We start from the raw sequence: 16,773 nt of genomic DNA on the forward strand, positions 1-16,773 counted from the left end.
AACACACACGCTCGCGCACGTGCGTGCACGCACACGTATGCATTTTATTCTCGTTGTATTTATTCTGGTGAATTTACGGAAAAGGAAAGAAAACTCTGGGTCACTAGCTTATAGTCATACATCAAGCCCCGCAGTCTTTCTCACTTCTGGAGTCCTTCTTTATCTTTCTCTTTCCTCCAAAGCTGGAGTTAAGTTATTCCCAGGTAATAGCTGTCTTGCTTGTATTTTGTGAACTGTTCCCCCACCCTTTTTTTCCCTCCTTCTTTTGTTTCTGTCCTTCTTTCCTCCCTCTCTCCTTCCACGTTTCCTTTCTTCTTCTTCTTTTTCTAGCTGAGAACACACCAAAATTTGAAGAGAAAAAAACTGAAAGCAGGAAAATGCTTTACAGTCACAACCAATTCTTTTCAAACAGTTAGCCAACCTAGTCCTCATTTGGACAATTACAGCCAAAACCAAGGATCTAGTTTCAAAGGGCAGCTGCTCATTTGAAGTGGGACAGGCACAGTTAATTTTTTCAATGAGAAAATGGTGATGAATGGAATCGAAAATAAAGATATCTTTAGAGCTAGACTGAAAAAAATTATTTTAACTCAAGAAGGTCATCCATTTGGAAATATTACCCAGAGAATTATCAAATCACAGAGAGGCACTTTCAGGAAATCTTAAGTGACTACAAATGGAAAATATGCCTTGGAGACCAGTTTAAATGAAAGTCACAATAGTCACATATAAACGAAACCCTGCAAATTCCAGTTGCAGACGAATCCTAGGGAGGCCACTGGGATCCCAAAGTGTCACAATTACCTTCTTTGTAAACCACACAGCACTAGTAACAAAGGCCTGGACAATTTTTATTAATAAAAGTTTATCATAGATTACGATACTTAAATTCTTATGACTTTAGAATATTGTTTTGCAGACTAAAACAAACACATGATCTTTAAAACGACACCCAAGACTGGTCACACAAATACGTTCCCTTTGTGAAAACTCATTTCATCAGATACAGTTAATTTGTACACCTCTCTGTGTGTTACGCTTCAATTGAAAGTTTACTAATTAAAAAGAAGTTACACTCCATCCTGTCCTTCATATGAAATGTTTTTCCTAGACATATATATTTTGTTAAACATGGGAACACAAAACTGCACATCTCCTTCAAAGTCTTTTTGAAAGAAACCTGTAAGCTATTTCAGAAGGTTAGGTTTCCTTGTGGGTTTAGTGTTCTTAAGTCTTCTCTTTTGGTAGGGAAAAAAAATGTACCCTCTGATACTTAAATTCCCTATTCATCACATTTAATTCCTCCTATTTTTCGCTACTAAAATCTTTCCAAACAGCCAAAGATCATCATGCGTTATTTAGCACTTTCATTTTGTTAGCATATCACTGTCACCAGCATACTTTTTCTTTTTGAAAAGCAGTTTTCACGTTTACCAAAGGGCATAATCAGCAGGACAGCTGCCTGCTGCCTTGTGAGGTTTTACCAATAAAGCAGTTAACAAACAGAGGTTTTGCGGATAACCACACCGTGTTCTAGGTTATCTTTTAAGAACTCATACCCTTCCCTTGACTTTCATCTTAAAAATTCATGAACTAAGAAAACCTCAGTAGAAGAGGGAAGTGATCTGTGAAATAGGGCATTCTCATTTGTCACTGAAATTACTGATTTTTGAAGTCAGTGATTATTACCGTTGTGTTAAATTATTTACTTTCAAGGGAATTGGGGCGGGGGGCAATCTCATAATGACTTTTAAGTCATCTGCCTTCAGGGCTATCAGAAGAGCCAATTAAGATATATATTTTATACTAGTCACTAAAAAAAATGGTGACTCACTGAAGTTTTTGTTTTTGTTTTATGTAAACCATTTTCTGGAGCCAACTGCCGGAAAAGCTTTAGATTGCATTCTACTTGCAACCAACAGTGACTGGCATTGACTCTCAGTAAGCAGAAGTTGTCTCAAACAACAGAAAGTGATTAGCCATCACTTGCTACACGACTGAGATAGTCTTAAAACTCCCATTTACCCCCTACTGAACCAATATCTTGGCTCATTCTAGAGAACACGAACGGGTGTTTCTCCAGCAAGTAACGTTAAGTGAAAATATGAGCCCTAACTCTGTAGAATGCAACAAATTTGGTCACAAAGGAAAATGAAAGTAAGCACCCTAATACTAACTCAAGACACTTCAGTTGGAGAAAAACAGCCTGCATCCCATAACATTTTATGATACCAAATGAGATGCAGGCAATGTAATTTCACTTATGTGATTCACTTACAAGCAATGCAAATGCAATCTTGCTGATTACATTTAAAACAAAAGACTGAATCTGCTTATTTATAGAGCAGACCCATAGTCATGCAAAAATCATGCCACCCCCCACCCGGTGTGGAACAAAAAGAAAACAATCTGGCTGAAGACCTTTTCATCTCCACAGAAAGAAAAATGATGTTAACCGTGAACTCCGGGTTGACCCAATATGCTTAATAATGTGGCTTCTCGGTGCCCTCAATGGAAAGCAAGGTCAAATGTGTTAGAAATCCTTAGTGGAGGTGTTCAACCCACATGCAAACAATGTCCAACGTTTTACTTGGTTTTTTTAAAAGTGTTCAGAAAGCACTTTCCTGTTTAATCTTAAACCTTCATTTATCTGTGGGTGTGTGTGCAGGTACACACACACACACACACACACACACATCTGTACAGGGACAACGGTAATGTCTAATTTCTACAGGGAGCAATTGACTGCTACAACTAATTATTCACTAGCTGGACTCCTCATCTTGCATATTTTATAAGCTTCTCTGTCTCGTACGTTGGGGTCTTGAGCATTCCAGAACTACTCATTTTAATCACCACCAAAAACGAGAGCTTTTGTTAGCTAATTTTCCTATTACGAAGTTCAACTGTTAGAAGTGAACGTGAAAGTAGCTGCCAAATGCCATCCTGGAACTTCCCAGAAAAGCAACAGAGCTGGGAGAATTCTACTTTTTGTGCTGCTCAGCTTTGAAAGATCTAACAGGTACTTCTGGCTCCCCACTAGCCACTGAACCAAGACCCAGCTGCAGCCACCACACCGACATCCCCGGCACTCGGCTAGAGTCTGACTGATAGCTCGATCTGCAGCACCCTAGGCTAAGAGGACCATGGCCAAAGCCAACTTGGGCCCAGCTGCAGCTTTAACATAAAGAACTTTAATAGGATACCCCACACCTGCCACAGAGCTTTTTCCAGAAATTGCATGTGGCTGGAAATGCTCTTTCCGGAGTGACTTGTGGCTGCAGGGTTTTTCAATCCTAATGAAGAAGACACACTTCAGTGGTCTCCCAAGTGATGCCAACATTGATCATGGCTCACAGAAGCAATTTTTCTGTGCAGTAACACCACTTCTTTTCGGCTGGAGATATTATTTCCAAATAGCAATCTTTGAGAACTTCTCAAAAACAGAGGTGCCTTTAATATTACCCTTGATATTCAACCACCGTCAACTCTCAGAACTGTTCTCAAATTGAACTTTGTAAAATTGATTGGGTTGAAGCATCCAACCTTCCATCTTTATGCGTCCAAGTGGAAAAGACCTAGAAGCATGTAGGTTTGCTCACTTCCACACAGCACAAGCAGTGGGCCAGGAACCATTTTACTTGTTTGGAATGTGAGCCACTATCTAAGCCCAAGGCATATGGCTGCATGATTCCCGATTCCCACATCCCAGCAAAAATGCAATTGCTGTCCAACGTGCATAGTCTCTGAGTAGGAAATGGCAGTGGTTTCTGGAGCTCTGAGGTCCAGAAAATGCTGCCAGACTTTAGAGGAACCAAGGGACACATGGGTGGTAAGAAGAGGAGGAGCAATTACGAAATGAAAGCAAAGTGTGACCCTCCAGGGCAGAAAATAGCTGCTCCTGTTTAAGTTGAACTGTTTTCCATCACAGGGTACCTCCTACAGGGAGCCTTCCTTCTTTCATGTTTGGGAAAAGAATAAGAGCTGAAGACACTCTGACTAACCCAGACACTCTGACTAATAGTGGAAAATTAGGAAATAAAATTGGAAAGCAATTTAACGGAATTAAGTTGGATTATTCAAAAGAAAAGACTTATTTCAGATGTGTTCTTGAAGAATTTCTCCCTTGTTTCTCCTACTTAGTTAGGCTTTATTGTCTGCCCCAAACTGTATGTTCCTTAAGCACTTTCTGCTCACTAAGGGTCATAAAAAGACACACAGTGTACTGGAAACCAGTGGTTCTGTGTGACCTTGATTGAGTCATTCAACCTCTCTGGTTGCCAAAGGGCCATACGTGAAACTCTATGTGTTTCCCTCACAGTGAGCACCGCACACAAGTATGCAAAGATACACTTCAATCTTCTGTCGCTAATAATGCACCCGTGATTATTTTATCAAATATTATTTAATTCAGGTACACTTTACTATCTCTCTAAACAGGCAAAACACCCCTAACAGACAAGGACTTTTTACAGTTCTACATTACTTTGACTGCCAGTCCCAAGGAGATGTCCACATATTCATTTCCTCGTCAATACCTATTTACTGTACCAGGCACTGTGCTAGGCCCTGGGACTACAACAACAGGCAAAACAGCCACATCCCTGCCCCCTGAGCTACTGTCAATAATACTTACTGGTTAGTTGATTGAAACATTTTCATCCAATTTCCCCCAGACTTCCCACTCATCTTGCTCATTTCCTCCCTGTCCTGCAGATGGTTTCCAAGGCTCCCATCAAGCCAAACAACTTTTCCCCTTATTCAAATATTCTAAAGGTTCTCACTTCCAAGCAGAGGTGTTGGGGGACTGTAGAGTCACAAAGGAGGCGCCTAAAAACCAAAATATGAGAGCTGCCAACAAACCATCCCTAAGATATTGATGAGTGAGTGACAGGAGGTGGCAGGGGCACTGTCAACAAACTATAAAGAGGCACACTGAAGGCAAGCAAGGCTGGCAACAGCTAGTGCCTGGGTGAGCACAATAATGGGAGGATGACTCTCTGAAGAGGATGGGAAGGTTTTTAACTCAGAGAATTTACGGTAAGGACAAAATGACACAAGAAATACATACTGAAGACTTTATCGACTTGTTGAAGATGTATGTCATTACCGAATCCAGGAGCACTGAAGACAATTCAAGATCAGCCAGCATCTGCCCCACCTGGACACAGCTTCCAGTAGAGGAAGGGAAATTCTGGCATCTGTGACTGTCCCTTTATCCTTGCAAATGGAAATTCCAAAATGGAGGTGACTGGAGATGGAACGTTTGTGGATTTAAGTCACATGACACTGTGTGAGGCTGATCTTTTGATCTTTCTATCCTAGGCTTCTTATTCTGAGAGTAGGCTCTGAGGAACAACCGGGAAAAGGAGATGTTACAGACATTTTATTCAACTCTGGGGAGAGGAGAGCTGCCTCTCTCTCTTGTTATTCCTTAACCTTTCCCCAAGTTCCCATGGTCCTCTCCCTGGGTTAGGTGGACCAGAAAGCGACAGATCTAGTAAGTATTTTGTACTTCTAATGGCTTCTCGCAGTTGACCCAGAGGTAACTGTCTCCTGACTTGGCCTGCCCTCAGCCCTCCTGTGCACATACATGTCCACTCAAGCACACATGTGCTTAAGAACCGGGTCATACCTCGTCATCCCAGCCGCACCAGAAGAAGGCCTTCTCCCTCTGATAATGATGATGATAACATCAACAGCAGCAAATGCTTTGATAGGACTTACTGTGTCCCAGGAAGTGTTCCAGGTACTGCCGCACAAAAATCAACTGATTTAACCCTCATGACAGGCCTGAGGTAGGTACTAGTTTTTTCCCTCACTTACAAATAAAAACACAGTGGTGTACATACATTGCCCCCAGACCACACAGCTAAGAAGAGTCAGACCAGGACTCAAAATGCTGGCATTCTGGTTCTGGAGTCCATGTTCTCAAACACTACATATACTTAACTGCTTCTCTATCTTCTGGTCAAGTGAAGCACAGGAATATATTCCAGACCCTTAGGCATTTATTCCAAAACTACTTTTCAAAGCCTCGTTTGTTAAAACTGACTACATTTTCTTAATTTACTGAAGATTCACACTGATTTTTAAAAATCTAATCAAGATACCAAAAAGAGAGGGAGAACAGTGGAAACAAATGCACCCAAATGTATGTGCATCGAATGCATTCATGGCCCCCTAATCTGACTCCAGATGTGGGCAAACAAGATACATAAATCTGAGTAGATTGGTTGTTCATATAAGCAATTCAAAGCCTTATCATACCTCTCTGAACTGACTCCAATTCATCAAAAATGTAGGAACAGGTTATATATGGCACCGTCCATTAACTGAAACACACCAATAAATTTCCAAAATGTAGGACTCAGTATCAAAAAACAAATATATATATATATATATATATATGGGTGCAGAAATCCCCACATATATTTCGGAGCTCCGTGCGGTTTGCGTCTTCTCTGTGCAGTCTGGAATCATGCATAATGCAACACCGCAACTGCTAACAGCAGGCGCGCACCAGATAATTTACACTTGTTTTTATGGACACGAGGAACTGATCTTTGAAGCTGTCCCTAATGAGATTCCGCTTGGCCCTAACAGCATCCTGAGAGAGTGTTCCGGTTTTCTACTTGGCATCCGGTGCATATTTATAATGCAGAATACAAGCTCATTTAAATTGCACATGTGGATTTTGGTGTCTTCCCTATGTTAAAGAAAGATTTTCCTATACTAAGGCACACTGACTCCTCAATTACTAAACCATACTTTCCCTAAACAATGTCACTGCCAGTCACTTACAGATACCTATCAAAGGGACAGGTCCATCAAAGGGTTTCAACCTGCAGGGCCAAAAGCTCCCCCAACTCCAGCCCAGCATTCTAGTCCAGAAACTCAATTAGGTCCTCAGCCAAAGGGGATCTCCCGAAAACCTAATTATACGACACAGAGTCATAGGACAGTCAGAGAGAAAACCTGAAGCCAGTCACCTAAATTAACAACTTCCTGCCCCAAACTGCTTGCAATGCAAATTTCTCTTATTATCTCCCACCTTTTACATACTGCCCCATGTAAATTTTTTTCTTAAGTTTGGCACTCCTTAATAGTATACATATAGATACATATATAGATGTATCTACATATTTCTTTTTTGGTTATTTCATTTTCAAGAGGTTTACACCTTAGTCACCAGGTAATTAGAAATCCTTTACATACTTATTTTAAATTTCATTTGTTTTACCTTTAAATAATTTTTAAAAGGCTTTCAATCACTAAAATATACATATAATATATATATATATATAATATATATATATAATCACTATATAACACCAGTCAATGTTGCTATGATGGTGTTATCTGTATTAAACCCAAATCCCAGATTTATGTCAAAAGAGTTGTGTAATTAGAACCAGAAGAATTTACTAGTTTTTTTTTTAAAAAAAAAAAGGAAAGCAGTTTAAAAAATGATACAGAATAAAATTGGTTGGCTTTATGTAAAATGCCTAATTCCCATGATAACAAATGCCCCATTTTCATGGTCTTCATTTTAGGTAAACTCAACATATTAGGGACAGCCGTCAGTCAGACTCCTGGTAAGAGAACTAAAATATATCCTAATTAATTTCATGCTTCTAGTCAATGATCACTGACACCACATAGTATAAATAAATAAGCACTTTGCAAGGCTTTAAAACAATATACATTCTAATGTCTCAGTTTTTAAGCCAGAGGACAATATAGAAAATCCAAATCTTTAGGGTCAAGATGAAAGTGAAACTTCGATATTTCTCCTGTGTTAGAAATGAGAGTCTACTACTGTCAAAGTCAAGTCAGGATAGATTACAGCATTAGTGTAGGAGCATCAGAAATACTCACGCTGAGCTTCATCCAGCTCCATCCTGAAAAAAACACGGGAGACTCATAAGTTACCCTTTTTAAAGCCAAGTGTACCGTCAAGTCTAAATACAGGCTCTCAGAGTCAATGAATAAGTACAGGGGAGCACAGACTTCCTGGGGAAGCACGCAGTGAGAGAAAACGGACTCCCTGAAAACTCAGCTGTCACTCATTCATTCAACGGGGATTTGGAGAGTGTCTAGAATGTGCGAGGACTGTGCCAGGTGCTGTGGATACAGACGGGCAACAAGATAAAAGAGCCGCTGCTTCACAGAGCTCACAGCCTGATGGAAGACAGACACGTCACAAACACTCAGGAAACACATTTACAGAAAGCACGACCAAGGGAAAGCATTACTTGTAGGATGCACATAAAGGGCTCAGCAAATCCAGAGAAAAGGGTAGGGGGTCCCCAAAAGCAGGGACAAAGGTAGAGGGAGGAAGGGAAAGTGTGTTTAGGGAGGAGGAGCATCAGCATCATTCCAAGCCTCAAGGCTGAGGGTGGTGACCAGCCTGCCGCTCTCCCTGCACCCCTCATGATCTCTCCACTTGGAAAAATAAAAAATTCAGGAGGCCTGCCTAGGAAGCTGGATTTACAATATATCTTCTCTTCAATGTCAGCCCTGAATCCAGATGGAATTGAAGACCTTGGGAAAAACTGGTGGACAGATCACCGAAGTTGGCACTAACTGCTGCCAAATGTCTGGCTGGCACCAGGAGACAGGCTAAATTGGCCATAAAAACCTCACTGTAGTCTTGCTCCTCTCAAAGGAAATCATTTTGCCATCCACAGTGAAGCTTACCCAGAGGCCAGTCTTAGGGGGAGGCCTTGAATTTTGAGCTTAACTCAATTGCATGGTTTAGGGCAAGAGTTTCATGTTTCAGATGTGCAGTCAGGTAATCTGATCCCATCAGAGTTTTAATGGCTTCTGAAGAATCCAAAGTGTTAAATCCTTTTCCCAGCCTCCCCCAGAGCAGTCTCAGGGTGCTTTTTTCCAACCTCCATTCTCCTCCATTCAGTCTCTTATTCTCATACTCAAACTGCTCCTAAATCTGAGACACTAAATAATAGTCATTTCTTAATCCTAAATCCTCACTGTAATCTGCATTCTAAAATAGTGCACACCCACCTACCGTACCCCCTTAAAAGAAAAACAAAAATAAAAAACACTGAGAGAGGAAATAAAAGGATAAGGGAAGTGGAATGTGGGGAAAGGGTTTTTTACTTCAGGGACTACATCATTATCAGGATTCCATCCTTTTAAGCCTGGGAAGAACATTTTCTGGTTCTGTGGAAACCAAAGGCAGCAAACCCAAGGAAATTCCTCAACTCCAGTAAAAGGCGCATCTCTGAGAGTCCCCGTTGTCCCAGGCAGCATAGAGGACCTGAGATCAGTGTTTATTAAGTCTATGTCCCCGGCTATCAGTAGGTTAACACAGACTCAGTCTCTCCTTCCCAGTGTGGGAATTCCTCAGGAGACAGGACCAACCTCAACACTTTAATAAAAGTGAGAGGAAAACAAAAACAAAAACTTCTCAACAAGAATAAAACAGACACACCAAACTTAACGACAACAAGAAGTTATGGTCATGATGGGTCAACGTGTCGCCATTAAAACTCAGCTTAAGTTCAAGGGTTGACGTGGTGGGTACAATCTTGATAAACAATATTATTAATAACAATAGTGGGGGGGGGGCTACAGCTCAGTGGTAAAGCACATGCTCAGTATGCACCAGGTCCTGGGTTCAATTCCCCAGTACCTCCATTATAATAAATAAAGAAACAAACAAGAGAACAAAAATAACATGCACTGAGCATTGGGATACTGTGCCAAGTGCTCTGCTCAGTACTATGCATCATCTAATAGAACCTTCGCCATCAACTGTTGGAACATATATTATTATGACCCCCACAGTGAAGGTGAGACACTAGTAGCAGAGAATATAAGTGAACACATGCAAGGGGCACGGGGGTGGAGAGACAGACTGGATTCTGGATACACTCTTTTTTTTTGGAACTTTTCAAATGACTTCATTTTTTTATATTTTTAAATGTGCCTAGATTTCTGCTTAGCAACAACCACTCCACTCCCAAAGTCTCCCCTGCAAAACCCATGCATGCATTCCTCCCCTCTCCTGTGCTCCCGTCCATCTCTTTGTGAGGATATTAAGTCCAGCGGTGGCTCCTGCAGCCCACGGTACAGCACCTGGCAAAACAGCGCTGTTTGTTTACAAGGTGACACTACCTTCCCTGCAGAGTGCGGGGGCATGACTAAAATCCACTAATGGCCAGAAAGCTCATTTTAATTCTACACTTGACAAAATAAACACCTCATAAAGGTAGGTAAGCAGAAGCTACTTTTCACTTTGGACGGCTTTGTCTTCATAACCTTTGAAAGTGAGAAACCAACTGCAGGGAACAGGCTCTCCCACACACACAAAACACAATTACGGCAAAAAGAGATCGCAATAAAAGCACAGCCCCTCACATAAAGTTAAATTATCCTTTTTCCTCGAAAGGGGGTACCTCTCACAAATATAGACCATTCCCGAATTGCAAAGGTCCTTTCACTGCAAATCCTGGCTGCATTAGCAGGATCTAACCCAGTCGGTCTGAAAAACCAGGGCGTTTGATTTTCCTGAAACCAGTTCCCAAAAGGGCTGATTTTTCCCCCCTCTTTTGTCCACAGAAAATGAAGCTCCACTTACATGTTGGAGGAAATATTTCAAAACATTCCCTTTTTTCTCAAAGTGCAGAATTTATGGTAACAGATAATTAACAACAAATGACAAACAATCTGAGCAGTAAAGGTCCCCGTTTGGTTGCCAAGATGATGGTATCAAATTCCAAGATAAACAGTGGAGCGTGCCGGCTACCATTAACGTGGCGGAGGGGTCTGGATGGAGAGATGCAGAACAGGCAGCCATCCGCCACCAAGGGGCACGACGAGGAGCCAAGAGCCTCCCACGGGGTTATGCTTTCCCTTCTGAATTCTCAAGAGCACCAGTGGGAGAGGGGGTAGGGCTGGGCTTACTCTTCTGTGCAGAAAAGGACAGCTATCTATGCCTTTACCTTTCATGTGGGGAAAACATTAGCTTCCCCTTTGAACTGCATTATGAAAGAATTAGAAATTAATATCCTTTAGGAGTTAATACCCCCTTCCTAGTCTGTCTGTTCTTCCCAAAGACTCCCCCCTCCTCATTCTTCTTTTCTCTAAGTTGGTGGAGTCAGAATAGGTTTCAGTGCATCCAGCTGGGCCCAAAATGTGAGGGTGAGGAATAAAGTGAAAACAAGTTAATCTGTAAAAGTTAAAATCTGAGCACAGAATATGGGAAGTCTCCTAGATACTAACAGATGGCAGACCTGGGGCAATTGAAATTTCAGGTATGTTTACATTCCTCCAAAGTCAGTTCATAGTTCACTATTTGTCAAATGGATTTTTTTTTAATATTAAAATGCAAACCTGAAGTTTTTTTTTTTTTTTTGATTGAAGTGTAGTTGATTTACAATGTTAGTTTCAGGTGTACAGCAAAGTGATTCACTTATATATATACATACATATATTTTTTCTTTTCAGATTCTTTTCCATTATGTTATTATAAGAAATTGAATATAGTTCCCTGTGCTGTACAGCAGGTCCCAGTCGTTTATCTATTTTATATATAGTAATGCGTGTCTGTTCATCTTCAGTCCCTAATTTACCCCTCCCCACCCTTTCCCCCTTGGCAACCATAGTTTGTTTTCTATATCCGTGAGTCTGTTTTTGGCAAACATAAAGTTTCCAGTTACCTGAAAAAGGCCTAACAAATTGTTCCTTCTCTAGGATCAAAACAGGTCAACATATCAAAAATCACTATTCTGATTCTTTCAAACGCTGCATTCATTGGTAGGTGGAGTTGGCATGCATGCCCCAGAAAGCAAAGGTGAAATCTGTCTTATCTCCCCGCTGACTGATATGCAGGGATGCTGACACACCCTCCTGGTGATAAAGTCAAGCCCAAGGCCAGGAACATCATAATTGCAAGAAAGAGTTATGATCTAACAGACTATATGTGCTAGGCCCTCCCTCTCCTTTTCTCTCTCTCTTTCACATAAACCACCATTTCCCCTCTTTTCCATAAATGTGCATCTCTTCCTTATATTCCCCGCCTTCCCAAGCAGGACCAGTACGTAAAAGTTGTGTGTGTGTGTGTGTGTTTTTAGTGGACTATATTAAATACAAGGCAAAACCAAGAACGATGGGTATGATATTTGTGATTTAAAAAAAAAAAAAGTCTAACACGGTCTGATAGGCTTCTGTGCTTGTCTCTGAAGTCTTAAGGCAAAACAAAGTGAAACAAAAGGGAGGAAAAATTTTCCAAAACTTAGGACGAAAATAGAGCTATGCCTATGTCACTGTGAGAGGCTAACTCAGGAAATTAGAGAAACATGCTGAGGTTGCTGTGCTGGTGGGAGAAACTTCACTTTTTTTTCTTGATTTCAGTTTTTAAGTCTTTGGGTAAAACACATTTTAAACTAAGTGTACAATATGTAAACGGTTTGAAACTTGGTCTACGGCCCAAATACCTAAAACTAAATCCCACAAGTAAGCCACTTTTCTTAGCCAATCAGCCTAAATGCCAAAATAGCTCACCAAAAGTTGGGAAAAGATATTTTTCCAATCCAAGACTTATCGACTCTTTGAGCTGTAAGGTTTCAGAGACTGTTTATCCAAAGAAATAAATAAATTTGAGTAGAGTTCATGTTATGGTATAGGGCCCAGCCATCCTTTAAGGAAGCCACTACCGACAGATGAACTTCAAGAATGGTTCAATTCTCACCTGGAATTTTAAAGCTCAATAGTATCAAGTCCTGAAAATCTCCCTGTTTGTGTTACTAAATGGTGCTAGAGTTTCTTTCTTTCTTTTTTTTTTAAACTAGTATCAAGAGCTTTGCTATCTAATATAAAACTGCACAGAAATTTAAACCAACCAGAGGGGCTTAGATTCTTGATTTGTGGTAAAGGAAAAAAACGAAAAGCCTGCAATGGTGCATTTTCTTATTTGCATACATTTTACCCTTTCGCAGGGGCAGAAACTGAAGGAAAAAATATCTTCAAAGCAAAACAGAAGAAAAATATGCAGACCCAAATACTGCAAAGGCCAATAAATCCAACAGAGTTTCCTCTTTGCAGAGTTAGTATTTCTACATAGACAAAGCCTCCAAGTGCACTTTTTACATAAAAAACAAACAACAAAAAAGGCAGACGAACATGGTGGTCTGGAAAAGTGTGGTCGTTTTATCCGTACTAATATTGAAATAATAGTGTCATCACGCCAGGATAGCTACTGAAGCACCCAGGTCCCAAGGTGCTAGGAAAGTCTAAAACGGAAAGAGACACGGGAAGGGGAGAGCTAAGGAAATACTGAAAAAGAAGACAAACAAGCAGATGGATAGATCTTCCGAAACTCAGTGAGCTTTTTCTCCTTTTTGGAAGTAGTTCAGAACTACCTAGAGTTTGCTAAACAAGACATGGTAGATTTAGTGGCATTAGCTTTGTTTTCATATCTTAAAATCTACTTCTTCATAAGCTCTAAAATCTCAGAATTAAAATTAAGTACGTTTCAAATACAGACTCCCTACTATAATACTTCCTGTTTTCCTAATATGTCCTTGCCATTTTGTCTATTTTTATCAAAGCCTCTCCGTGAAAGAAATTTTCTTTAAAAAACTGTACTTAGAGCAGGAGGCAAATGAAATCCTTCAGGAGAGGTAATCAATGAATTGCCAATTTCAGGATATGTCTATCCACTGACTGTGGCCACACTTGCCGTAGAATCTTTCTTTCTCTCTATAAATGTAGGTGACTGTTCCAGGATTTGAAATCCAGGCACACCATAGTAGATAGAATCTGTTTTATTTGTCAGAATTCTTTATCTTACCAGTGAGTCAAGTAACCAAAACAGACAAACAAACGAACAAACAAAAATACTACCTAGTTATGCAACACACAGCTAAGGTTCTAAGAACAAATCTGTTCGGACAAAAAAAAAAAATTTATCTAATTTTAAGTTGCCTTTTTAATGCTGGAATGCAAACAAAGAAATCTACGGAATTGGAAAAAAGTCTACTCTAAAATGAAGTCTAACTGTCACGGACCACGAGACCAGTGCCCTCAGGGAGCATATAGGAAAAAGAACTTATTTTTTAAAAGAAATGAGAGAGGAAAAGAAAAATACCCCGTGTTTATATATGAGCACAAACTAAAAGGGCCATTCAGCATCTCCACGACGAATTTCAGATTGAAAACATTAACAAAAATTATGGCCATGCTAATGTGCAGGCCAGTGATAAATCTGTAATGAGAATGAGAAAGTGGCTTACCAAGAGAAAAATGTTTAGAATTTTTTTTTCCACGCAGCTAATGCAGTCCAGCTCTGCGACAAAGAATGAATTTCTCCCTTGTTAGGAAAGAGCCCCAGACATTCACTCAGCCACTGGTACCCTTCTTTCTCCAGGTGAGAGTTGGGGGTGTCACTGGTCTTCCCCCTCCACCATATCCCCATGATGTCTCACAATTATATTCTTTCCCTACAGAACATCACTAGTGAAGAGGTATTTGTGTTCTTAATTTCAAACAGACTAATGAAAAGAGCAGAAGAGGAGAAACCCCAGCCTGCCAGAGAGGGAAAGGGCGATGCTAATGGACGTCAAGTCCAGTGGCTGGTGAGGAACTTCAAGTTCAAAGAGGCTCAACTTGCTCGCCATCACAGACCTAATTAGTGACCAAAACAGGACCAGAATCCAAGTTCCCTGAAACTATCATCTGCTACTGCAAGCTATTTATTGACTGATACTGTATACGCTGCTGCCTTCCAAAAATGAATTTGAAGGTACTTCTTAAAAAACTTCCCTTTAGTTGTAGGGCAAAGAAGGAGGCAGCACCCTTGGCCCTGCTCGCATCTTCCCGCACGTGCACAGGTTGAATGATGTTGAAACAATGAACAGCCTTTCGTCTATTCCTTGATTATAACATAAAACAGAAGAAGGTACCGCCCAAGGCAGCGATGCCCAAAGAAAGATTTGCATTAGAGTGAGCCTTTAGTGCAAATCTGACAAAGCGGAAGGACTTGTAGACAAATTACATTTTTCTCATTCTTTTAAAAAATGTTTTTTATCATAAAAGTATTACACAGTTCTTATAAAAATAATTCAAATTATACAGAAATGTATAAAATAAAAAATGAAAGGTCTTTATCCAACACTCCCTCCCCCAAATTCATTTGCAAATGTATTCCCTATGTAATCACCAGTAATGTTGGTATTTATCTTTTTAGACATCTTGATTTTTTTTTTAACCAAATGGCACCATTCTGTAACTCTTCTGTAACTTTCTTTGTTCTTGCATCTAAGGATATCTAATACAGACCTGAAGTAAACATTTACTTCCTACCACGGAAGAATGAAACTTCAAATCAAACAAAATTCTGTAAGAATTTGGCACAGAATGATCACCCAGATACCCTAAAAGCTACAGATCATTTCTGATTAGCAATGCCCAAGCAAACATTGACAGATGCTAAAAAAGGCAACAAAGCAAAAGAACACAAGTTGGACTTGTCATGTGTTACACAACCGAGCAGTTCAGAAAAAAATATGTTAACACTTAACGCTCACCAACTAATGGATGACCATAAATATTATCACAGCATCTATTTCTCAAGTGCCATCTTCTGGGCACTGCATGTCATATACATCATCTCATATAATGCTTACACCCATCTTACAGAGTGATCAGACCCATTTTACAGCTGAGAAGACTGAAGTTCAGTAATCCTGCCCATAAGCATCTACCCAAGCCAGTAACTGGTGGGATCAGCAATTGTATAGAAATCTCTGATTGCAGACCACATTCTCGGTGACTGTGAGAATACTATCCTCACTCCCCAGCTCAGGCTGTGCCCTTTGTACTCAGTCCTGGTTAATCATGGTTAACTCTTGGTGCTTCTGTTTTATCCACAGCCATGGATGGAGAGCCTGAGACACTGAAGGGGGAATGAGGGCCTGAGATCAGCACAAGTGAGTGAAGGCCACTGTGATTCTGTAGAGAACCACCAGGCAACACCCAGCTCTTGGGACTCCTTACCCTCTTGGGACAGTCACTCCCATGCAGTAACTAGACTTGGGTGAGACACCCCTTGACAGGCACTAAGAAGTCAGGGTACAGACAGAGAAAGACAAATACTGTATGTTTTCACTTATATATGGAATCTAAAAAATAAAACAAAAAAAATACAACAAAACAGAAACAGACTCACTGATAAGAGAACAAACTGGTGGTGGCTAGAAAGGACGGGGCAGAGGATGAGGCAAAATGGGTGAGGGGGATTAAAAGGCACAGAGAACTGGGTATAAAATAGGTAAGTTACAAGAATGTAATGTATGGCACAGAGAATATAGCCAATAGTTTGTTGTAACTTTATATGGGGTGTAATCTATAAAAATACCAAATTACTATTTTGTACCCCTGAAACTAAGACAATTTTGTAAGTCAACTAGACTTCAAAGTGTAAAAATAAAATTAAAAAATTTAAAAAAAGAAGCCAGAGTACCTTCCAACCATGACACCCCAAAAATCCCACCCAGACAAGTTTGCTGGTAATGACAGGACAAAACTTACTGGTGACTCTCTTATTTATTCATTTATTTATACCCCACTGGTTTTCAAAATGAATTCAGATAGCTTAGAACAAAAAAGGCACAATCAATAAAACACTCATTAATGAGAAGAGCTAACGTTTATTGAGAAAAGACTCTGCACTAAGCACTCCTCTAAGAACTTAACCAGCAATAATGTTTCTAACCTTCACAGCAATCTTTGCAGATAGGTACT

The 16,773-nt window shown here is 40.2% G+C and overlaps 1 protein-coding gene across 6 annotated transcripts in view; it reads right to left on the reverse strand.

Annotated features, from left to right (window-relative positions):
• Positions 1 to 16,773, reverse strand: part of MPPED2 (metallophosphoesterase domain containing 2) — a 162,744-nt gene that overhangs the window by 135,732 nt on the left and 10,239 nt on the right. The window contains exon 3 of one of the 6 annotated variants that reach the window (XM_032488401.1): positions 7,882 to 7,904. The exons of the other annotated variants lie outside the window; for them this stretch is intronic. Coding sequence (XP_032344292.1) covers positions 7,882 to 7,904 — 23 coding nt within the window. The remainder of the gene's footprint in view (positions 1 to 7,881; positions 7,905 to 16,773) is intronic. 6 annotated transcript variants of the gene reach the window in all.

Source organism: Camelus ferus, chromosome 10 (genome assembly GCF_009834535.1).
Source record: "Camelus ferus isolate YT-003-E chromosome 10, BCGSAC_Cfer_1.0, whole genome shotgun sequence".
In the NCBI taxonomy this organism is placed as follows: Eukaryota; Metazoa; Chordata; class Mammalia; order Artiodactyla; family Camelidae; genus Camelus; species Camelus ferus.